This window comes from Tiliqua scincoides, chromosome 6 (genome assembly GCF_035046505.1).
Source record: "Tiliqua scincoides isolate rTilSci1 chromosome 6, rTilSci1.hap2, whole genome shotgun sequence".
Lineage (NCBI taxonomy): Eukaryota > Metazoa > Chordata > Lepidosauria > Squamata > Scincidae > Tiliqua > Tiliqua scincoides.
This window is the reverse complement of record NC_089826.1, coordinates 7,353,308-7,378,012: the sequence shown is the minus strand read 5'-3', so window position 1 is coordinate 7,378,012 and position 24,705 is coordinate 7,353,308. Positions and strand designations below refer to the sequence as shown.

The 24,705-nt window shown below is 43.1% G+C and overlaps 1 protein-coding gene across 6 annotated transcripts in view; it reads left to right on the top strand.

Moving 5' to 3' along the window:
• The window catches only part of RUFY3 (RUN and FYVE domain containing 3), a 52,961-nt gene extending 32,104 nt beyond the window's left edge, over positions 1-20,857 (top strand). For 4 of the 6 annotated variants that reach the window (XM_066631822.1, XM_066631819.1, XM_066631820.1 and 1 more), the window contains 14 exons: positions 156-279; positions 1,410-1,471; positions 2,950-3,015; positions 3,121-3,190; positions 3,613-3,705; positions 4,203-4,286; positions 4,990-5,157; positions 6,931-7,028; positions 11,442-11,561; positions 13,040-13,157; positions 15,870-15,949; positions 17,805-17,832; positions 18,692-18,766; positions 19,469-20,857. In XM_066631822.1, coding sequence (XP_066487919.1) covers positions 156-279; positions 1,410-1,471; positions 2,950-3,015; positions 3,121-3,190; positions 3,613-3,705; positions 4,203-4,286; positions 4,990-5,157; positions 6,931-7,028; positions 11,442-11,561; positions 13,040-13,157; positions 15,870-15,949; positions 17,805-17,832; positions 18,692-18,766; positions 19,469-19,612 — 1,330 coding nt within the window. In that variant the 3' untranslated portion in view covers positions 19,613-20,857. Of the gene's footprint in view, positions 1-155; positions 280-1,409; positions 1,472-2,949; positions 3,016-3,120; positions 3,191-3,612; positions 3,706-4,202; positions 4,287-4,989; positions 5,158-6,930; positions 7,029-7,983; positions 11,240-11,441; positions 11,562-13,039; positions 13,158-15,869; positions 15,950-17,804; positions 17,833-18,691; positions 18,767-19,468 lie in introns of those variants that run through there. The other 2 variants (XM_066631821.1, XM_066631824.1) reach the window with 2 other exon arrangements.
• The last annotated feature ends 3,848 nt before the right edge of the window (positions 20,858-24,705 follow it).

The window sequence follows — 24,705 nt, the reverse complement described above, 5'->3', positions numbered from 1 at the left end:
TTCAGGACCATTGCTTTAATGCATTCTTTGTTTAAGCCATTTCTGCCTATGTTGCATATATGCAACAGGGACCAAATGTGTACACGTGTGGTTCTGGCAAAAATGGGTTCAAGGATTTAGCAATTTAACCATTTTGATTTCAATTTGTTTTGTAGTGAATTTTATGAGCCTAATGCACTCATGATGGAAGAAGAAGGTGCCATAATTGCAGGCCTTTTAGTAGGCCTCAATGTCATTGATGCAAATTTCTGCATGAAGGGTGAAGACTTGGATTCTCAGGTACTGGATATTTAATCAGTATTTAAGTGAGAGATGAGCTGCAGTCTCCTGTGTGTTATTTTTAGACCATACCCAAAAGTTAATTTTTAAAATCTAGTTCTGTATTTTTGATTATATTTTGGTGAGTCAGTGTGGCTTCTGCACAAGGTAAAGTTCATTAAATTTGAAATACAGATATTTTTTTTTTTACTATTTTGCTAAAGGTTGAGCTTTCCTTGACTTGGCACCCAAAATTAATAAGCTCCAGATACTTTCTCAGGGTTTGTCAATGAAAAGGGATGTTTTATTTCTTTGACATGTTTCAGTTGAAATATGCACACAGCTGTTTAATAAACCATTTCTCCTACCCTTGCTGCTTGCACTTATTCGCTCGCTCCATAGAACTCATGTTCTACCCCCATTGTAACCCTCTTTCTTCAGTTTCTCTTCCTTTCACCTGTGTTGAAATTAAGGAGTAAATGAAAGCAGAAAAAAGGAAGACAGGGTCTTGGATCTGGGTGCGATTGCGGGAACTGAACAGTGTGGAAGTGAAAGTTTAAATACTCCCTTCAGTGGAAAGCTGCTGTGAATTCAAACTTAGTTTCTGTCATCTCTAAGTTACTTAACTCGGAGAAGTAATGTATTGATGTCCTTTTAAAAACATTGGGTTGGATCCCAACTAGCGTTTTAACAAACACAATAGTACTCCTGCTCACGTGTGTGGAGGGGGTGTGTGATTTCTGTTGATTTCCCTTGAGATTGGGAGCCCCCCATCATACCTGTGCTATTCTTTGAGGCTTCCCCAACCCTCAGGATCAACTTTTCAGAAGGTGGAAGGTGCTGCAGGACATGTTTGTGGCTTCCTGGATCCAAGCCGTTCTGGCCATGACCTAGCGGGACGTGTTTCTTGTTCGCGAGAGACATTGTGCCTGCACAACATTCTTTTTTTCAGCAACTTTCTGTGCCAAACAGAAAAATGACTCTAAAAGTCATATGAGGGATAGAATCACTGCTAAAGAAGAAACCAAAAAAACCCCTAAACATGCAGATCTGACTGATCGATTTGATTCATTGCCAGTGAGACACCCAGTTTCTGTTAATAAGAAATCTAGATTGTTCTTGACATCAAGCATTACTCTATTCTCTCTTAGGTTGGAGTTATTGATTTTTCAATGTACTTAAAGGATGGGAACAGCAGTAAGGGCAGTGAAGGGTAAGTACTTTCTCTGTACTGGATTACTGACTCAAATTGTTTTTTGAGGGTGTATTTTAATAGAAGCAGTTGGGCTTTTTTTTTTTTTTTTTTTAAGCTGTCCCTATAAGAAAGCCTTATCAAGGCTTTCTTTTTAAAACAATAGTTAAAGTTGAAACTATTCATAAGAAAAAAGTCATGGAGATTTAAAATGCAAGTGGATATTTTATGAAACTTCAGGGTTTCACTTGCCAGAAATATGGCTTGTGCCAAACAGTTACAAGGGTAATGGCCAAATCCTAACCAACTTTCTATTGCTGATGCAGCTGTAATGCAGCACTGAGGTGAGGGAACAAACATCCCCTTACCTTGAGGAGGCCTCTGTGATCTCCCCCCCCCATGCAGCCCATGTCCCATTGGCACAGCTGCATCTGCGATGGAAAATTGGATAGAATTGAGCCCTAAGGCTTGTAGTTTCAAAGTGTAGAGGTAGAGCTGGAGTGTGACAAAATACGCATGATCATTTTTGGCATCCTTCAGTCTAGGAAGACTATGGTATCACGCTCTGAATGTTGGTTCTGGAACAGAGTGTCCTCTCCAGTGTGCGAAGCCTGGGTAAAGTAGATATGGAGGATAGACTGTTACCCATGCAGCAAATCCCCCCTCTCCACGTTGCTGGAATGGTCCAGTGGAAAGGCAGAAGCCAATACGGTTGGTCTAATACCAACATCATCATATGTATTGTGTTAAGCACATTTTAATACAGGACTGCTTTGGTATGCCTTAATTTATGCAAAGGTGTATACTAATGTGTAAGTACAATAGTTGATAGAAATCCTAGGTTTGCTAATAATTTAATTTTTTCTACACTTCTATACCTTTTGAATTTTGAGTGTTTTCTTTTGCTTTTCTTGTGTTTGCTTTCCCGTGCAATGTAGTAGTAGTGATAATATTTATTATTAAATATTAAGAACATTTATATTGCTTTTCATCAGTAGAGAAATTCACAGTTTACATCACAACAATAAATGTAATTTGTTATTCCATAAATTTTTCAGCTGAATTCACATATTACAATTTAGAACTGCAAACCAGGATATGAGCTTCTAAACTTAAAGAACTCAAGCCATGGTTTTAGACTGTGCATCTGCTTTGTTTTCCTTGTTCTCAGGTTCATAAACCTTTTTCCATAGCGCAGCAGCTTTGGGAGTTAGAGTGAGGGCGTAGCCATGATTTGTCAATTCAGGCCTCATGCCAAACCATGGTTAGTATTAATACTAGTTTGCAAACCCATTTTTAATTCTCATTTTCTGGCTCACTATAAACAATTGTTTCTCAACTCAGAAGAATCACACCAAACCATAGTAAAACTTGCTTCACCATGGTTGGACATGATGTCTGATTTAAGCCGGTTTGTCTCTTGTGAGATCTTAGTGCAGTGGGGTAATAACTTTGGCTTATATATTATGACTTAATATTTAATTGCTTTGAATTTCCAGAGATGGTCAAATTACTGCAATTCTGGACCAGAAAAATTATGTTGAAGAGCTCAATAGACATTTAAGGTACAGGTTTTTTTCAGTTGTTTATTATCTAGAAAGTACTTCATTGGCTAATGCGGAATGCTTTAAGTTCAGTATAATTACCACAGGTCTCTCTTAATTTGTCAGTGCCACGGTCAACAATCTGCAGGCAAAGGTTGATGCTTTAGAAAAATCCAACACAAAACTTACTGAGGAGGTAGGTGAAAATGAAAGAAAAATGCTTTCTGTTCCTCTTTGGGGAAAATCAGAATTCCAGCATAGGGGAATTGAATGACTAATATGGGTATTAGACACAGGTAATCTAGAGCTGATTACAAGATTTGGGAAATAGATGAACATGTTACAGTACTCCTAGTCTCATATAGGTTCAGGCAGAATGATAGCATGCATGTCTTTGGGCCCCCTTTACTGCTGGGTTGAAGTTGTAGTTGCAAAGCCAGTCTTGTGGAGTGTGTTATAGATATTGACTATTGGTCAGCTTATGTAGATGAAAGATTAACACGTAGTCGTCATGCAGTAGGAACTCGTAGTTCTCCCAGGACTATGTCCAACCCTTGACACAGGTTTCTGTGAACTTACTTCTGTTTTACTACTTCCATTGTTCTTCTTGACACACAGCTTGCTGTTGCAAATAACAGAATTATAACACTTCAAGAGGAGATGGAGCGAGTCAAAGAAGAAAGTTCATATATTTTGGAATCCAACAGAAAGGTCAGTATTTATTGTCTGGTACCTGAAGGATCACCTTCTTCCACGTAAACCTGTCCACCATTTGTAGTAATGTATATAATTAGAGCAATGAGAACCGTTGTCTCTTAAATGAAACTGAAATGAAAATGAAAGGTCTCTTCTTGGATACTTCTAATCTGTTCACCTTAGAAAAAAAAAATCTACTAAGAATGTTTTATTCAGTTACAATATAGAACTATATTGTATCCATATAAATATAGAACTTACTAAGTGAGTTACAGGAAACTACCTCTTTTCATGTACTTAAATGCATTCAAACCTGAATTTACACAATTCATTATTGAAAGAAATACAGTGATGGCTAAATAACTTCTGTGACCTCAAGTTACCTACTAACTACACTGAAAAAATTATATTCTACCTTAATGTTGTATAGACAACAGACTAATGGCATTACTTACGATTTGTTGTGTGCCAGAAATCTCCACCGTACATACTTTTGCGTTGATTAACTGCAGGTAACTAAGCAAGACAGAACTGCAGATGGACAGGCCCTTACTGATGCACGAAAACATTTGAAGGAGGAGACTCAGCTACGATTGGTAAGCTGCTGAAGAAACTGATGCTCAGATTTTGAAAAGGTCCTAGATTTGGAGAAGGCACCCTAGATCTCAGCGGTTTTCATAGTAAAAAACGATTAAAAAGGTTTTCTGGTATAAGTAGGGATGCTGGTACAGCTATGCTGTGTTTGCTAGCAGAGAGAGGGCTTTTCTTATGTTACTTCTTCAGGGGCTGTGGCCCAGCAGCAGTGAAGATTAGACTAATAAGATCTTTAACCATAAGTCGATGTCCTGCTTCCTAGGAGAATGTCGGTTGTCTGTGTCACTAAATATTGAACTTCTGTCATGTGTAATGCTCTGATTAAAACTTTTGAAGTTTTTGAACGTTTAAAACAATAAAAACAAACACTTATTTTGGCATAAGCCTTTACGGAAGACAATATAAGGTCCTGCTCCTCGCTGTTAGATACAAGTATAATTTTTTTTTTTAGAAGGGGGAGAGTAACTGGCCCACCTCACCGCAGCAGTGTCTGTTCTAGTGGCTGTCTGCTGGTATTTTTTTTGCATCTTTTTAGATTGTGAGCCCTTTTGGGACAGGGAGCCATTTGGTTATTTGATTTTTCTCTGTAAACCGCTTTGTGAACTTTTAGTTGAAAAGCGGTATATAAATACTGTTAAAAATAATAATAATTCATCTTCTGAATTCTGGATTTCATGTGTGTTTCTGTGTGGTTTTCTGGCTTAGGATGTGGAAAAAGAACTTGAGGTGCAGATTGGAATGAGACAAGAGATGGAACTAGCCATGAAGATGCTAGAAAAAGATGTTTGTGAGAAACAAGATGCACTGGTGGCACTCAGGCAACAACTTGATGATCTCAGGGCCCTAAAACATGAACTTTCCTTCAAGCTGCAGGTAAGCAAAGCAGGACCTGGTAATTGTTGGGCTAAGAGGGGAAGCCTGTTTCTCATTGTGAAAGAGTGCCAGACGATAAACGTGGGAGACCAGAATTCAAACGTGGAGCTCCTCAAAAGGCCCTGGGCACATTACACTGTCACCTTTGTCTAGCTTGCATACCTGAATCCTTAGGTCATGGCAGTAGGAAAACATGCTCAGAAAAGAATGGTTTGAAGAAGGGTACCAGCCAGCACTTCTTTTTATCAGATTATTTTTGTGTGAAGAGTCTTCCTGTTCTGCAGTATTTTTCCCCCACATTAACTTATCTGGCCTGGTGCAGATAGACTGGTATCTGTCCCTTAACTATGATAAGCCATTGAGAATGGTTCGTGTCAGCTCCTTCTCACATCTCACAGATTCTCCCTTCCCCTCAAGCCCTGAACCATGTCTTCGCTTTATGCCTTTGTTGAGGTTAAGCTGGGGGTGCTCCTTATACAGCATATGAAGTGAGGTCCTGCATTCATTCACTTTCTTGTCTATTAAATATGGTTAAGGGATGTCTACCATTTATTTTAATGGATTTTATGTATACGGGCTCAAAAACCCAGAAGTTAAAGCTTTTGGTTTAAGTTTTCTAATGTTTACAAATATAACTCCTTTATCTGTAAAGTATACATCATCCTTTTAATGTTCAGTACACATGTTCTGCCTTCTGAGTCAGACCTTTGGTCTATCTAGCACAGCATTGTCAATACGAATCAGCTGGCGCTCTCCAGAATTTCAGCCAAGGATATTTCCCATCCCTACCCAGAGATGCCAGGAACTGAATTTGCAGAGCTGTGCAGTAAGCCTGGCACTCCACCACTGAGCTTACAGTCTTATCTCCGGTGTTCAGAGTGGGTTCACCATAATTTAATGATTTACTTTGCCATCTAAACAGTTTTATAAACTTCTTGTTCACTTAAAAGCAACACCTAAATATCCTTAGTAATAATTCAATCTGCTTCACAATGGTTTTGTAAAGTAAGCTGCTATAATTTCAGTTTTACAGATGAGGAATTGTGGATGTGTACTGTGGGCCAAATGTCCTCTCGGTGAACCCTGAAAATAAGGACAACTGTCTGTCCTCTGTGCCATTCCAGATTTCCACTTTAAAACAGTGGCCAGGGTTCATTGCCAGTGCCTGTTTCTGTCGAACTGACACTTTAAAATTTATTATTTATTCTGTGTGATACTGTGTTGCTGAATAAACAAACGTATGAATAAAATTATTGCTTATTGAAATTGGCATACTTCAAACTCTTGTGGCTTGAGGGTTCCCGGAACCCCTGTGGATAATCAAATTCATGGGTCTTGCCCTTCAAATGCGACCAGGGCTGTGCTCTAGAGCTGTGCACCATTGTGTCTTCCCTGACCCTCAGAAGGCAGGAAATCTGGGTTCCATCCAAAAACCAGAAGTGACTATTTTCAGCCTTCTGGAGGCCTTAGAAGGTCTTGTGAGGGTGGCCTCCCCAGCCCTCAGAAGATCCTCCAGATGCAACTGGAGAATAGCTTCGGTTGCATTTGGAGGGTCTGGGTCCAGCCAAATCTGTGGGTTTAAAACCTGTGGTTAGTTAAAACCACAGGTTCCAAATGTGCGGATAGGGAGGCATGGCCTGTACTCACTCAAATGTGGGAAACGGCTGGTGTACTTGTTAACTTTAGCAATCATGTTGCATTTCATTTCCCAGAACAGTCTTCTGTAGTTATTACTGACCGCTGAGGAGGAAAATGTGACTTTTTTCTTTCTAGAGTTCAGACCTGGGAGTGAAACAGAAGAGTGAACTAAACAGTCGTTTGGAGGAGAAGACAAATCAGATGGCGGCTACCATTAAGCAACTTGAGCAAAGGTAAGATTGAAACTTGCTCATTATACAGCATGTAGTTGTTGCCCTCTGTTGGTTTTTGTTTGTTCTTTAGAGGTTAAGAGTATCTAAGTAAGTATCTAAGAAAGGTTTTTTGGTAAGGTGTCCTCCATAAATCTGTTTTTAGAATATTTGAAAATAAGCATTTGAACATCCTGTAGTGGAACATACAGGTTTGTCATAGTTAAATCCACCAAAGGAAAATGACCCCCCCCCATAAGAAGCAAACAGTTCAAGATTTAAAGGTAGTTTATCTTGCATCTTTCTCTCCACTAGTTATTATAGTTTTCAGTACCACATAAAAAGGATAATGCTCGAAACATCAAAGGCCATGCTCACAGATTACACAAACAGCCTTTCTGAGCTACTCTAGGGTTAATCTAATAGTGACACCAAAAAGCATATGCTCATCATTAAATACAAGGCAGTGACCATTCCAGAGAGAGGGTATTTGTTTACAGTATATATGGATTTACATAGAATTCAGTCCATGTGAAGGGCTTCACAAAAATGTGAAGAAGCTGTCCAGAGCTAAAGGTGTAGCTTCCCTGAAGTTAGCGCCAACATTTTCCTAACTCTGCTTTTGGGTATAGTTAAACCTTGGATAATGTGGATTGATCTTCTGACATATAGCCTTAAAAGGTCAAAATTTAGGGACTTCTGGGAAATCTCCATTGGTGAAGAACATACCAGTTCTTGCAAAAAAGCCCGGTGCAGCTATTTAGAAATATCCCTTCTTGTCTCCAATTCTTGCTGAATGAAAATCAGCATTTTTTAACATGTGTGTGATTGTACTATAGGTTTAAAAAAACAACAACAACATTGTAATATATAGTCATTTATCTATTGGATTAACTGGTGTTTTCCTCTGCTCTTTATTTCCTCTTTTCCTCCCTCCCCACCTCTCCCTACATCATCTTTTTAACCTTTTCTCATACAGTGAAAAGGATTTGGTGAAACAGGCAAAAACCTTAAATAGTGCAGCAAACAAACTGATTCAGAAGCCCCATTAGGCTTTTTTCTTTTTCTTTTTTGCAGCTGGTCACCTCACAACTCTGACATCTCAACTCAGTTATGAGGGGAAAGCAAAATGAGGTTGAGAATTTAGACATCAGAGTTAAATGTTGTCACCTAGAATTGACTTGGAATTTAGTGGATTAAAAAAAAAAAGTTTTTGTTTGGAAGTATAAAAACTAGCATCTAGCCTTCCTTTCCCCTCTTATTTGTTGCTTAAAACTTTACTAAACTGCAAATGATTTCACCAGTAAGTACCCATAAAATCAGATTTGTGGCTCTGTACTTACCACTGATACAAAATGTATGCCCCACAAGCTTTGTGTGGGGTATTGGAAAGGTGTGACACTTCCCCCCCCCTCCCCGGTCATCACTTTTAAAGGAAGGCAGAGTGGTCCTCTCTCTGTTGCCTCGTTAAGCAGATGAAGAAAGTTGGAGTGTGAAGTTGGAGTGTCACAGCTTTCCAATACCCCATGGAGTTGAGAAGCAGTCAGGTGCTTGTGGAACCTGTGTCTCTTAGTGTTTGTTCAGGACAAGTGCACACCCCAGATGAATAAGTTGTCATTCTGAGGCTCCTGTTTTTGTTAACCAAAGGCTTGTCTGCAGTACACGCTTTTTTCTCTTGTGTGTCCATCCCAAATTAAGTGAATGAGAAGTGTGTCTGCGCAGCGCACATAGGACACACCAGTTCCCTGGTACCATACTTAAAGCCACCCCAACCGAAGATGAGTCGCTTCTCTCTTACAGTGGAACAAAATGCATTTTCTGCCCAATCCCTGGTTTTTTCTGTCCTTTTCCACGCTTTTTGGTGCAATTGCATTGTGCTGTCTCCATGATCATGGCACAGTGCTACTCATCCAAAGGTTTCTTTTTAAGGCTACCCACCTGTTCATCTGGCAGACTCCCATTATTTTGATATCATAAACTATGTGAGACACCATGAGACCCACAGAGGAGAGCAGAGATAACACATACAGTGCAAATTATGCTGACCAAAATTGCCCCATGTTGTACCTGGGATATTTTGCAGTGCAGGAACATGCCAAGGCAGCTTCTTTAAGCAAAGGCAAAAGTAGTTACTTGTATTTAAAAACTGTAAACCCTTCTTAACTTTGCATCGCCTTCTACCTCTGCCTTTATTTCCTAAAATGCTAGCATTCTTCTTTACCAGAAGGACTCTTGTGATTCGTGTGTGTGACCCTCTGTCCCTGTTTTAGGAAAGACATGACGGATTAAACCGTTCATTATGGTTTTTATCTTGTTTAAGAAAGCTGAATGGAACTGGTAGTTAATTACTGCTGGCCAGTCATTGACTCAGTGTGGCTACGGCATATCTTAACTTGGCTGTTGTTTAAAATTGCCTTTGGCTCTTGTTAACATTTTGTTTCTAAACATTTGGTTCAAATTGGGAGTTCTGGCAAACTAATGAAAGACAAGCAAAAACCTAGAAAGCCTGGGAGAATACCTTGCTGCAACTCAAAATAAAATTATGTTTTTATATTTAGGATGGACTTAGGAATCTCTTTTCTGTGGTTGCAAGAATTCAATGTACTGGTCCCTAAGCACGCTTTAGTTTGTAAATAGTCTATCAATTATAATCTTTGAGATACCCCAGTTTGTTTGTTCTGAGTTTGAATAGTCTGTCCTTTTTGTTTGGGTTTCCCTCTTATGCAAATCTCCTTTTGTGTTTTGCAAAATGGGAAGTAGAGAAAAAATAGGGCTGTCATTTAGTTGGGGGGGATTATTAGCTGATTCAAATATAAACAAGAACACTGGAAAAGTTGCACCTTGGTGTGATGTGTTCAAAATGGTCCTCAGTGGATTTGTTTGGACATCATATAAAATTCAGTCTTGAAGTAAAAATGTTTTCATCAAAACGTTCAGTTGGGCTACATGGATTACTAAAAACCCTCCTCCTTTTCAAGTTGGGATCTCAGCTTTCATAAGACCAGACTCCAGTGGACTGGCTCAATGTAGGGTTGTCCTATCTAGCTGATATCATTCTTGATTGACCACTAGGGTAAAAGAAGGGAGGGCCTTCACTGGGAAGGGGAGAATTATTCCCTTAAAAGACAGGCAGCTGCAAGTTCAGTAGTATCCCAAGAGCATTTTGAAAACATGTCTTTGTACGTGTTTTCCCCGGATACAGAAAAGTTTTTGAAATGTTTTGGGGGTACCAGCAAATTACACAGTTGCCTTTTTGTTCTTTGCCAGCCTTTCTACAGCAGTTTTTTGATCCCTTTTGGTTGTGGACTTGCCTGCTCTCAAATGGGATTGTGGGTTAGGATGTGAAGAAGTCCATGTGTTTAAAAAGCCCCTCAATGCTATGCTCTGATCCCAGGGAAAACACAGCTGCCTTGAGTGGGGAACAGAGAATCATTTTTGTAAGTGTAATCTGAGAGCGATTTGCTTCTTGTTGAGGGAGAGGAGGCCCCCTCAGAAATCTAATGTACCTGTACTGAGACTTTGATGTCTAGCCAGCGCCCCACCCTCTTCTCCCCATGCCATAGCCTTGGATTGCTAAGGTTCTGCCAACCCACACACTAAGAACTGACCAATTTCTGTGCGGAAATGAGTGTAGGGTACGCTGCTCCATGCTTTCCACATGATGAGAGGTTTTTACCTGTTGGTACTTTTAAACAAGTGATTCCCCCATATGCGGTCTTTAGTGGAATCTGGAGGGCTGTGCCCCATGCCTGCTTCAAATGTTTGTCCACGTCAAGATGGCCTTTTAGTGGTAGACAGACATGGGTGAAAAGCTTCACCTGGCTACCCTCTCCTTAAACCCTTATGCTGAATATCCGCTGCGTGGCTGGAGAATACGTCCAGCCTGAAACTGCTCCTCCCTCTCCCTTGTTGTAGCAAGGCCTCAGTGGGCCAGGAGACCTACATTCTTGCCCCACAATTCTTCTGTTTGGTTTGGAGCCTGGTGTGCTTAACCTGATGTAATAGTTGTCGAAGAGACCAGACAATGCACTAATTTCTTAAACTAGTAGGTATCCCATGATGCAAGTTCCAGTTACATGTGTAAAAGCTGCAATGTAACGTAATTTTTTAAAACAAATTGACTTACGATACTGTGTACTTGAGGTTTGCTTTGACTATGGATAAAAGTGATGTTTTCTGTTTCTCATCTAATGACTGTAAGCTGTAGTAATAGAATAAAAAAATTGAAAATATAAGTTCCTTCTGCCTGGTTCACCTACGTTTGGGTTTTGCTTTAGATTGCCTTGTTGTCTCCCTCACTTCCTGCTCCCATACATTCCCCTCCCCCATCTTCCATTGGGTTTGACTTTTTTTTTTTTTAATTTATGGTTTAAACTCAGTCTTCCTCCCCACCATGGCTTTTGTTTTTTATCACAAGTTCATGTGGCTCAAATCCAGATTGCAACAGGCAGAGAAAGAGTGTCAGTCTCTGGAGGAGGACAACCGGCTCTTCAAGCAGGAGTTTGGAGATAAGATCAACAGCCTTCAAGTGGAGGTGGAGCAACTCACCAGGCATCGGTGAACAGACAGTTGGGTTTTTTGGGGGAGGGGAGGGTGTCTTTGGGTGTGCTTTTCTCTCTTTCACGGAGCATTTTGCATGTATCGTGTACTAAGCCACAGAATACTTTCTTACTGTGGTTGTGAGCTTGCCCAAACCTGGGGAAGGCATTTTTGAGCCTTCCAAATTTTCCGTTCTCTTTTGTAGCCCTGCACATATAGGTGATCAGGCAGATGGGCAAACTGTAAGAGGCCATGACTGTTGCTTTATGATGTGTTTCCTCCATTCTGAGCAGGAACCTGCGTGCCTGCTGAACCTGTCATCCATGTGACCAGTCCTCTGTCTGCTGGTCACCTCTATCCAATACCTCTATCTGCTGGTCACTATAGAACAGTGGTTCCCAACCTGTGGTCTGGGGACCACAGGTGGTCCACGAGACCCTGAGAAGTGGTCTGCAAGGTCTCAGGTTAGGAAAAAAAAAAAAAAGATGATCACCTTTGGTCACTTCTAGTGTTTCTTCAAGTGAGCATTCCCCCACGGACCACTGAAATGTTGGCTGTGGCTGTAGGTAGTCCATTTGCCCTCTCTGGTTGTCCACCACTTGCTGATGTACCAGCTGTAGGAGGGTCCATTCTCCACCCTTTCTTGTAGTCTATGGAGGAGCATTCACTTGGCGAGATGCTTCCCCATTGACCACCAGAGAGGGTGGAGAATGGACCCCATCTTGCAGTTGGCATTTCCATTGTCTTGCCAAGTGCTCCCCCACAGGCTACCAAATTGGATTGTATTTTTTGGTGTGGTGGGGATGGAGGAGATTGCATGTGGTCCACGACAATTCCAATGTTTGCTTCAGTGGTCTGTGGGCTCCTAAAAGTTGGGAACCATTGCTGTAGAAGATAGAGGTATTAAACAATGATAGCAGTATTAAGCAATGCCTCTTCAACTGATCCAATGTCCATGTCAGCTGTGTACAGCTGGTGTGGATCCTTCCCTTGTTCATGCCATGGGCATAGGAAAGAGGAAGCGGAGAGGACCAAGAGGACTGGCAAGCAATGCTCCCTCTGATTTTTACACAGGCAGTGCATGGAGCCCACATGGAACTGCATAGGGGGCAGTTCCAGAGTGCTCAGCATTGATGTCATTGCTGAACTCCAGAGTGCTTGTGACAGAAGTTGTATGGGACTCTGATTTGAGCTGCCCAGCTCAGAGGGAATGTTGCAAGGTTTGGCAGCTGGAAGCAAGCATGTCTGAGTGCATGTACACCTGCCCACCCCTCGGTAAGCTTTGCCTTTTGCAGAAGCGGGGGGGTCTCCATCCTTCCTTTCTTTCAGAGTGTTTTTGTTCAGAACTGTAGGTTCTGAAACACGCATTCTGAAGATTCTTTTAAAGTGGTTAACCAATAGGAATTCTCTCTTTCTCTCTCTCCATTTTTTTAACTGGGGTCAGTAAATTGATGCTTGGCCTGTCTGCACATTTTCCCTTCCTGCTGTTCTTTCAGGAGCCAACTTGAGTGGGAATTGAAACGGGAACGAGACCGATGGTTACATCACGGAATTCAAGAAAATAAAAACTTCCACAGCCTGAGCAAGGGCTTCCAAAAGGCTGGGTCAAAAATGGTAATCTTCCCTTTTCTTTGAGCCTAACAGTGACTTAGAGAGCAATCCTAAAGTTGACTTGGGCCAGCCCAAGATGCGCCGATGTGTGGAGGCTGACATATGCCTCCACTACAGCTTCCCCACAGTCGCTTGCGACAAAGGTAGGCGTGGGGGGCGGGAAAGAGGAGGGAGAGAGGCGTTCCTGGGCGGGGGGAGGGCAGGCGATGGGCTGAAGGGTGCATGGGGAGCCGGAGGCGGGGCTGGGACCCAGCAGTTATGCCAGATCCCAACCCCCGTCCCTGGGGAGAACGGGCTACAAGCAGCTCTGCTCTCCTCAGGCTTGCGCCACCTCCAGAGGTGGCGCAGGTCCGAGGAGACCCATTGGGGCCAGCAGCCCTTACCCAGGGGTAAGGGGAAGAGTTTCCTCTTGCCTCTGGCTGAGCCGCTGCTGCCAATGAACCTGCGTTGGATGCAGTGCCAGCCTCCTGGCTTGCCTGCTCCAGCACAGGTTTGGATTGCTCTCTTAATTTTAGTGGGCTTTTAATTTCAGGTTCTTTGATTTCTAATTACTTTTTGTGTGTTGGAACTTTCCTCTGTTGTTCGTCACATTGGAGGTGACTGCCGCTGAAGTAAACTATAACAGCTTCCAGAGTTGATTCAAGTGTGTTAAATTTCCTACAAGCTTTCCATGTAGGAAAAAGCAGCATGCAGACCACATGTGAATCCTTGAATGTGACATTTGCATGTACCTGAATGGCTGCTTTCCACTGCGTGGACTTGCAGCAGAGTCTGTGGTCCCATACGGTGAGGCAAGTGCGACTTGCATGCTTTTTCTCCACATGGAAATTTGACCTGCCTCCTCAGTGAATAGTGGCCTGGGCTGATGGGCGGAATGGTTTGGTTTCTTTGGCCAGACATCTTATTTCTACCAGCTTAGGAGCTGTGTGCAGATTAAAGTTTTGAGAGGTATACCGTGAAATAGTTAAGGGGTGTTCTCCTCCTCATGATGGAACCTTTTAAGGCGATAATGCTAAGGAGAGTGGTTGTCACAGTTCACATCAGTCAAACTAAGCATTTCCCAGACTGTGGGCTGGGAACCACTGGTGGGTCATGACCTGATGCGCAGTGAGTCGCAACACAGTGCTCTCTGTCATGCTACAAAGCATTTTTGGGAGCCTCCAGAGGCTGCTTCTGGGTTGCACTGGGCCACGGTCTCCTCCATGGGCCCCAAAATGCTCTGTGAAAGCAATCAGAAGCCATTGGCCACCATGGGCCCATGGAGGGGTATTCTGGGGCCCATGGTGGAAAATGAGGTGCGTTGCAGTCCTGGCATGACCCCAAAGCGGCCTCCAGAGGCTTTCAGTCATCCTTTGTGGTGTGACAGAGAGCATCGCACCGCAATCCACCTCAGAGGACAAGGTGGATCACGGCACTAAAACGTTTGGAAACTGCTGAACTAGGATGTATCTGTTAAATATACAACTTTCCTTGGTTTTGAAAACAGATATATCTTAGTTTGTGTTTTGTTCTGTTTGTATTTGTATTGTGTTCTTCAATGATTTCTTTCACAACAGTGAAAAATAAAACAACCTATTCACATCAGTAGCAAGTTGAACCATGTTCTGTTTTCTTTGAAATTGTGCCTTCTCTGCTTTTATTGTTAAAATGTTTAATTTGATTTAGTTTTTTCACATGTCCTCATGCAAGGTAACACATGCACATGACAATACCAATTGTAATGCATTAAGATTTATTTACAAATCTCTTCCTTCTGGTAGTAAAATACAAAAGACAAAAGAAAATATTTCTTTATTTGGCCGGCATGTGGTTGGTCTGTGGAACTCCTTGCCACAGGATGTGGTGACGGCATCTGGCCTGGATGCCTTTAAAAGGGGATTGGACATGTTTCTGGAGGAAAAATCCATTATGGGTTACAAGCCATGATGTGTATGTGCAACCTCCTGATTGTAGAAATGGGCTATGTCAGATGCAAGGGAGGGCACCAGGATGCAGGTCTCTTGTTATCTGGTGTGCTCCCTGGGGCATTTGGTGGGCCGCTGTGAGATACAGGAAGCTGGACTAGATAGGCCTATGGCCTGATCCAGTGGGGCTGTTCTAATGTTCTTAACTACAATTCCCAGGAAGCCTTGCAGGTCTCTTGTTATCTGGTGTGCTCCCTGGGGCATTTGGTGGGCCGCTGTGAGATACAGGAAGCTGGACTAGATGGGCCTATGGCCTGATCCAGTGGGGCTGTTCTGATGTTCTTAACTACAATTCCCAGGAAGCCTTGCAGGTCTCTTGTTATCCGGTGTGCTCCCTGGGGCATTTGGTGGGCCGCTGTGAGATACAGGAAGCTGGACTAGATGGGCCTATGGCCTGATCCAGTGGGGCTGTTCTTATGTTCTTATCTACAATTCCCAGGAGGCCTTGCAGGTCTCTTGTTATCTGGTGTGCTCCCTGGGGCATTTGGTGGGCCGCTGTGAGATACAGGAAGCTGGACTAGATGGGCCTATGGCCTGATCCAATGGGGCTGTTCTTAGTAGCAGTTGGATCCATGGCAGCCAAAAGTCTTGATGGCACTCTGTGGATTGTGACTGTTAGCATGACCCGAACAGCATGGTGGGGAGGTAGGGAGGAGAAGGGGGGACTGCATATGTAGGAGGAGCACAAAGTATAGAGCCAGGGTTGTGGCATCCTGCTTTTGGTTCCTCAGTACTTTATATATTTTGATAGGATGCAGGAAGCAAACTCCTGGAGGCAGATTCTCGACAGAGAACACCAGGAAAAGAGGAGAATGCAGTTCTTCTGAACAAGTAACTAACTCCCATTTCTCTCTCTCTCTCTATCTCTCTCTCTCACTTCTTTCACCTCATTTTTAATGGTGCATTCTTTTGAATAATCATAAAAATATTAAGAATATTTTTTAATATGAAGAATGTCATTTTCAACAAAAAAAAAAGTTCATGAAGCAATTTACATAGCTAAACAAATGTTTCCCTGTCCCAAAAGAACACAGTCTGAAAAAGATGCAAAAGAAACCCCAGTAGTCAGGCATTAAAAAAAGGTGCTCTTCTGAAGAGGGATCTTTGCTTTTCTCCTGCTGTGTATAAAAGAAGAACCGCTTTAAGAAGTGTCTCTGCCCAATGACTAGGACAGGGATGTCAAATTCATTTCATACCGATGGCCAAAGTTAGCATTCCTGTTGGAGGAAATTAAAAATAGTTTCCTCTTTGGGGGGGAAGCAGAGTACCTTAAGCAGCAGGACCCCCCCTTTGGGTATCACCCCAGGGAGCCTCCCTCACCTGGCTGACTGCTAATCAATAAAAAAGACAAAGAGGCAATGGCTTGTTAAAGTTGCAAAAGAGAAGTTATTTACTTACAGTTCCATTCAGTGTATATTTACAGCATCTGATTAGGATCACAGGTTCAGCTAACACTTAGAGATAGCAAGGCCCTGGAGCTGCCTCACCCTGCATGCCTTGTGCTCAAGATAGCCTGGGCATCAGAGCCCTGGTGTGCATATCTTAACAGGTCAGAGGACAAGAGGAAGTGCTCAGAGGAGAAGGGAAGGATAAAGGGTTAGGGCCACACCCCACAAGGATCACAGAGAGAACAGGTAGAAAGGTCAGAGTCACTGGGTCATATCTTGACCCCTTCTGGACAACATCCTGCCCCCTCTGGACAGCAGACGGAGTTGCACCCACTCCAACAATTCAGGCTGCCTGCTGAGGACCAGAAGTGACATCATTAAGCAGGAAGTGACATCATTCAGCAGAAAGTGACATTGTGCAGATGATGGTCAGAGATAAGCACTTTGTTCTCACATAGAAACTCCTTAGCTGCAAATGACAGAAGAGAAAGTGTGCAAATCTTGTTCATATTTTCAAGATATGAAAGAACCCAATTAACAACCTGGGAGAGCCCAGTTATAACAGGGGTTGGATAATTTGCTTCCAGGGGCCGCATTTGGCCTTTGGGCCTTTTGTTTGACACCCCAAGAATAGATCTAATGACTTGTCTGCAGAATGTCATATAGCCTTAATTGGTGGTTTTCAGACTGGGGCATTGTGACGCCCCAGCCTGAGAGCCCTGGGTAGTTCTCCCTTAAGGGGAGGCGCGGGGGGAAGGCAGAGATGCTATGCTCAGCATAGCACCTCTGATCTGATCTGAACCACGCCTGCAGCAGCCTCCTGGGGGTTGGGGGAGCCCAGCGCCAGCCTCAGCAGGGCTCCCCACACTGCGCAGAGCCCTCCAGAAGACGATCGTGACCCTGTTTCATGATCGAAAAACAGGAAGTGGTCGCGATCATCTTCTGGAGGGCTCTGCGCTGAGTGGGGAGCCCTGCTGAGGCTGGCGCAGGGCACCCCCAACCCCCAGAAGGCTGCTGCAAGCAGGGGCACAATGTTGAGCATCGCGTCTGTGCCTTCCCCCTGCCCCCGCTGCCTGCAGCAAAGACTTAGTGGCTCTCAAACTCTCCCAGAGAGTTTGAGAACCACTTGTCTAGATGATTAGTGGATCTTTTGTCATCAGTTGATGTGCTTCGGTCATGCAAATACAATAAACTTTTGTGAAGCATGACTCTGTCCTTGATATGAGAATTCAGGAGATGTTTGATAGCCAGTTTATAACAGACACGAACGCAAAGTTAATATTTTGTTTCTGTTGTAGGGGAGCTCCAGGCATTCAAGAAGAGCATGTAAGTAAATTATTTTGCTTACTTTAGAATAGTTGCTGGGAATCTTTAATATATCTAAATCAGGGGTGCTCAAACTTTCAACTTTAGGGATGCTGGACCTTTAACAAGTGTATAGAAGAGAGAATTTCAGCAGGTGCAACTTGTCATCCCACAGATGACAAGCTGCACCTGCTGAAATTATCTCTCCTACACAATTTTAAAGGTCCAGCATCCCTAAAGTTGAAAGTTTGAGCACCCCTGATCTAAATGATATTTTATTAAAACAATGAACCTCTGAAGAGCCTGAGTAGCTTAGGGTGTGTGAACATTTTGGATTTGGATATGTTTTTATGTATGTGAATTATTTAGAAAGTTGGGAGCTTGATTTTTGTAATGTTGGGGTTTTATGAAATGAATGGCTTCTATGAATGCTCACGTTTTTTGTATGTTAAGATTTGGACTTTCTCACTACCTGTTTCTTGAGCACACACCCTGTAGCAGGTATGTCACAGCTGTGCAGTCTTTGATTTGCTGCTACAACCATGTGCTTACAACTTGTCTTTGTGCTAAATTAATATAGTTGCCCAATACATGCTTCTAAGAAGTGCTCAGGAAATGGCTGTTCTGTATAGCTGCAGTTGAATTTGCCTGTATGAATGTTGGTCATCAGGAGCTGAAAACATGGAACCTTTAGTGTGGAGGGGGACCCATTTCACCCCATGTTTGCCACTTTGAAATACTGTAGTGTATTCCAGGATCTTATGGAGGGGGGGGTTAGCAAATTTTAGGTTAGACATTTGTATGAAGTCGAAAGGTTAGCCAGAAAACTTGGCAGTCTTCTGTGTCAATGAGAATACATACATATATTTTAATTATCTAGGAGCAGCCTCCTGACACTGCAAAGTCAGCACTTTGCCAGTTATGTCAAGAAGAAAGCAGCCGAAGCAAGAAAAAGGTAAACTGGAATCCTGAGTGAATTTGCTTGCATTTTTATTCTGCTTTGGCTCAAAGATGCTCATGACACTATATGTAGATGTTTTCTCCACCCACATTTTATCCCTCAATAGCCCTGTAAGGTAGGTTAGGCCGAGAGGGTGCGACTGGTCCAAAGGCCTGTGACCTTCATCGCTGAGTGGGAATTTGAACCTGGCTGTTCGTAGTCCTAACCCAACACTACAGCTGTGGCTCATTTGTTTGACTTGAGGACATCTTTTTCTATTGGTGTTCTGTATTCTGAGACCTAAGAGCTAACTTGTACACAACACGTTTCCTGGGAATAGCAGATCCACACTTTTACTGTTGAGAGTTTCACTCCGGCATGACCCATGTTAGAGAGGGTTGTGTGAAGCACAGTAACTATCCAGTCTGAGCCTTAGGAATGAGATAGGCTTTAAACACAAGCCTTTCCCCCCCCCCTCCTCTGCTTTTCCAGCTACATAAAGACACATAATTCTGGTTTTATTTAACAACTATCAAGGGTTATCCCAGGTGGCAGGACACAGACATTACAGAAAGGAGTCTGTTAATCTATAGCTGAAACACGAGTTACAGAATGTTCTATTTTTCCTTTGCCTTCTCTCCAGTGCAAAATAAGTATTTGTAACTGGCTGAGCTCAGATTCCTTGTAACTTTCCTCCTCCTCCTCTCTCCCATTCAGAACATCTGCAAGAATTGTGGTGGAGTCTTCTGTGCGGACTGTTCAGAAAACGAACTACCCCTTCCCTCTAGCATCAACCCGGAATGTGTCTGCAACCTGTGTCACAAGCACTTGATACAGCAATATTCTGGAAGCCCCTCCTAGGACTCCACTGGTGATTGGTAGCGGTTCTGCCCGAGGTGGCTTATTTGCACCAGCTGGTAGCATCTATGAAATGCTGTTGCCTCTGAACATCTCCGGAGACCTTTGAAGACTTTTTAAGAAAATGTCTTTGCCTCCTCTTGCAGGATCAGAGAGTGATCACTGAGGGGCATTCTGTCATCACACTGACAGTCGATCGGAGCTGTACATGTGTAAGGGTCCTGGGCAAACCATTCTTTGAAGAGTTTTTATTTGCTGTCTAGATTGTGGACTTCCTTGCTCATGTCTTAAATGTCTCTGTTAGAAGTGAGTACTGTTCTTTAAGACTTGACATGTTGGCTTTTACAGGCAGGTGATAGTTTGTGAATTGGTTCTGCGTTAGTTAACTTGAGAGGCATATTCAATCATCAGTTATCAATGGCTCCTGCAGGGGTCAATTTTTTAGGTCAGGGACACAGAACCAGCCATCTGACCACCAAAGAATGAGCTGTGTGCATCAGCCCTGCCCATTAAGCTGTACAATTTGTAGTGCGAGCTGTGACACTGAGCCGTACAGCTTTCTCAAGGACTCAGAGGTGACTGTAACCAATGAACATCACACCACTTGCCCACATTTATATGCTAAAGAACTGGATTGTGCCTGCAAGAAACACAGCACTGGAATCAGCCCATCGAGAGACCCTGAGATTAAATTAAGTGGTGCATGAAAACAAACGTGATTTGTGCCCAGTCGAAGAGGAAAATGATGCAAATAGATTTATTTTTGCCCCTCATTTTGACTGTGGGGACACCCTGCTCTATACATGCTGCTTAAATGAAAGCTAGGTTTACTGACCTCTCTGAGGTCTGTGAAAGATGTATTGTGCATGAAACAAACTGCACTGAACTTTGTTGTTGATTCTCTTTCTGCACTGTTGGCCGGTTCTACTACAAGTTTAGACAAGAAGGCTTGTCATGGCTTTTGCCAACCTCTTCATGCAGCTCTCTGGCATTTGCTTTTGTAGATTGTCAGTAAGGGTAGGAATTGCAGGCAAATGCCTTGTCCCAGTAGACAAGAGCTTGAATATTGAGGTGATAAATGAAAATATACAGTGGGCCTTCCTATCCATGGGGGTTTGGTTCCAGACCCCTCTCCCTGCCTATAGAATCCTGCAGATGCTGGCATCCACTTTGGAAGCTCTCACAATTACTTACCTGGAGCCTCCTGAGGCCTCTCCTGTGTTACACTAGCCTGGCAACTCTCTCTATTGGCCTCCACAGGCTTCAGAATGGTCCGCAGAAGCCTCTAGAAGCCACTTACGGTTTTTGGAAGCAAACTGCAAATTGCCTTCCAGAGGCTTCTGCAGGCCATTCTGAGGCCTGTGGAGGCCAAAAGAATGGGTCACCGGCCTGGTTGTGACCCAAGAGGGCCCCCTGGAGGCTCCAGCTATGTAACTGCAGGGAGTCTTCGGTGGACTCTGTGTCCATGGATGGTTAGATATGACCCATGGATATGGAGGTTCCACTGTATCTACCTATTAAGGCTGTAGACATGAATGGCCCGATAGGTTTGTGTAAGCAATACATGTGTTACGTAAAGTTAGGCTGTTAAAATCTGAATTCTAGGAAGACAGTGTGTTACAGATAGAATATGCCGTGAAAGGCAATGGACAGGCTAAGTGGCGGCAATATCTCTTACTGTGGTGGCTGAAATTTTGTTCTAAAACCCTTTGATTCCCTTGGACATTAGTTATTTTTGTAAATGGTGTGGTTTATGGAAAGAGGACTGCTTGTACTGGAAACGAAATCACCAAGACCATAGAATGTATTTGGATTGGCAGATAACTGATGTATATTTGTACTGTGTAGAGAATCATTTTAATTAAAGCATTTGTACAGTACCTTCTGTTCCCAAAGGGACTATCAAGGTAGTTTACAACAGGATTAGTGTGAAGTACCTTCTTGTGTCTATACTGAACCCCCCACCAATCAAGTTTGAGTGGATGCTTCTAGTATTGTAAGAGAAAAACTTCTCGTCACCCTTTCCCTACCATGCTTAATTTTGTCAGTCCACTCCCACCCCCTGAATTGTAGCAAGCCATAAATGCTTTCAACTTTCTTTTAAGCCTATGTTCCCTGCCAAAATTAGTGATTGCACAGAGCTGGATGAGGGCAGCTCCAGTGCACTTAGCAATGATATCCTTGTCAGCTAAGCTCTGGAGTGCTGTGTGGGGGTCAGATTCTTGCTCCCCACCGGTGCAATTTAGAGGGAATGCTGGCTTCAGCCATTCTCATCATTAGTTGCCCATCTTTTCCAGCTCTGCAATATTTTTCATGGGATGTGACAATCAGAACACTACAGTTGAACTGTGGCCATACTGTAGACTTTTATAAGGGCACTATGAGAGTGGTCTTATTTTCAATGTTACTAGTTTACCCCACTTAAAGAGGTCTTTTTAGCACCGTTCACCCTCTGCTTTGGTTGTTAGTACCCTGACTAGACTGGCATCAGCTGTGACCATTGCCCCCTGCTGTGCACCCCTCACTAGGCAATTTGTGAACAAGTTCAGGAGCACCAGTCACAAGAGAAATCCTTGCCCCCACTTCTCTCCCCTGAAATAGTGCCAAAATGACTTAATGGAAGTTCAGCCAGCTACTACTGAGATTAGGAATCCTGTAGTATGCACCTAACATCTCTTAGCAAAATTACATTGCTTAAACATTAATCAGTTGCATTAAACAGGTGGTTGAACAGGTGAAAGGCATTGGTTCTTTTTCACTTTGAACATTAGTGGGATACTGAACGTGTATTGAACAGGTAGAAGTAGCCATGCTGGCTTAGTGTGTGTTAAGGATTTGATTTCAGATATGCCCTATTAAATTTTTGAAAAGTCCTCAACAAGTAATCTCAACATTTTTGGCCTAGAACAGAACACTAGTGGCTTTCTTAATGAGGGAATTACTTCATGTCAACTCATCCATCTGAACCAGTGGATCCCAAATGTTTTAGCATAGGGACCCACTTTTTAAAACACTATAATAATAACTATTTATATACCACCTTTCTGGTCATTGGATTACTCCTCTGACTTTATTCAAGGCGGTTTTACATAGGCAGGCATTTCTAAATCCTTCAAGGGGATTTTTACAATCATAGAGGTTTTCTCTTTCAAGAACCAACAACATTTCAGATGGATCTTCTTGGTTTGGTCTCACTTCTGGCCTCCAGTTCTCCCACGCAGGCTGACAAGCAGCTCCATCTCTCACATGGAGGGCAGCCAAGACGCTTCTTGCTCACACCAAGAGCAGGTGGAATCACTCAACTCGGCTTTGTCAGCTGCTTCAAGGTCTCGCCATTCTCAGCCCTTCAGGGAGCTGCAAGTGTCCTCGAACTTGCGACCCTCTGATGTTATCTTCGGGCTAATGGAGGCTCTACCCTCTAGACCAGACTTCCTGCCTCCTATCAGACCTCCTATCTGGACCAATCTAGGTTTACCAGGCTTGAGGCAATGTTATCTGATCTTTCCATCATCCTTTGGCAACCCACCAAAAATCTGGTCATGACCCATTAGTGGGTCCCAACCCACAGTTTGGGAACCACTGGCCTAACCTATTTGTAGGAGTGAGGATACTAGGATATGTGTGAGGTTCATACAGCACAAATAGTCAAGGCTACTATTAGCAGTATTGTATGACAGACATTATTGGATATATCCCGAGCTGTCCTGTACCTGTATACTGCAGAGAAAGATGAGTAAGGGTGGAGCAAGCTATCTTTTAGAAATGCTTGCATGCTGTGAATAAGCTTTTAGGACCCAGGGCCATTGCAGCACAATTTATCACTACGGTAAAGCAGCCATAGGTGCTGCCAGGAAGCAAATGCATTACGGGCTGGTTGGTAACCACACCACTCTTGCAACTGCACTAGGCTCAGAGTGGGTGTGTTTCATTAAAGTACACAGTAAACTACACCACCAAAAAGGTGCTGCAAGAACATGCTACTTAATGATATGTGATTATCATAGGTCAGATTTAAGACTTGTACGTTTGATGGCAGGTGCTGAAATCTAAATTAGACCAGTGTTTTCTAGCCAGAAGCCACAAAAGTGACTGATGAAAGGAAAGCAACAAGTAGCACTGCCAACATGGCCTAGTCCAAGCCCAGCAGCTGCTTATATTATTTAATAGTTTGAGCATGCTGTGACTAAATACTAAACTATCTACTACTAAATACTAAAGTTAAAATATTTTAAAGGGAACGAGGGATTGGGGTCTAGAGGAAATTTCTTTTCCCATTTGGGGTAGTATTTCTCCAATACCTGGGAACAGCACTCCAGGGTTTCTTACCGAGAAACGCCTTTCCCAGCCTTACCTTGAGATGGTGCTAGAGAGTGAACATGCATCTTCTGCAGGGCAAATGTGTGCTCCACCACTGATCTATGGCTCTTCTCTATAAGAATGACTATACATCACACTATAAGCCAGCTAAAAACTGCTGGTATATGCAGAAACTGACGACTTGATCCCACACAAGCAAGAAACACTAAGTAACTGTAGAAAACATCTGGTGGAAACATCTGAAAGGTGGGAACTATACAGCATATACCCCCTTCAGAAATCTAACATGATCTTGCCATCTTCTGATTGCAATACTAGTCCCCTACAACATTCTACCGCACACACTTCAGTACCTTTATTGGCATATTAAAAATTTACAGAGAATAAATAGCATTCTATGTGTGTAGATGGGACTCGTCAGCCTGGGAAGGCAGCTCATCTGAGAGAAGGAAAACTCTGATCCCAAACCTCCACTGCCTTGTGGCTACATCCAGTTATGGAAAAGGCTTCAGGAGTCAACCTTGAGGCAAAATCCAGAGCCGGAGTCTCTGAGGCAGTTCGTGGCTGAACAGAGTCACGTTCTGGCAACTCCTGCGATGCCGCTGGAACCAACCGTATTGGCCTCTGCCTTTCCATTGGACCATTTCAGCGACATGGAGAGGGGGGATCTGCTGCCTGGGAAACAGCCTATCCTCCATACCTACTTTACCCAGGCTTCGCGCACTGGAGAGGACACTGTTCCAGAACCACCATTCAGAGCGTGACACCATAGTCTTCCG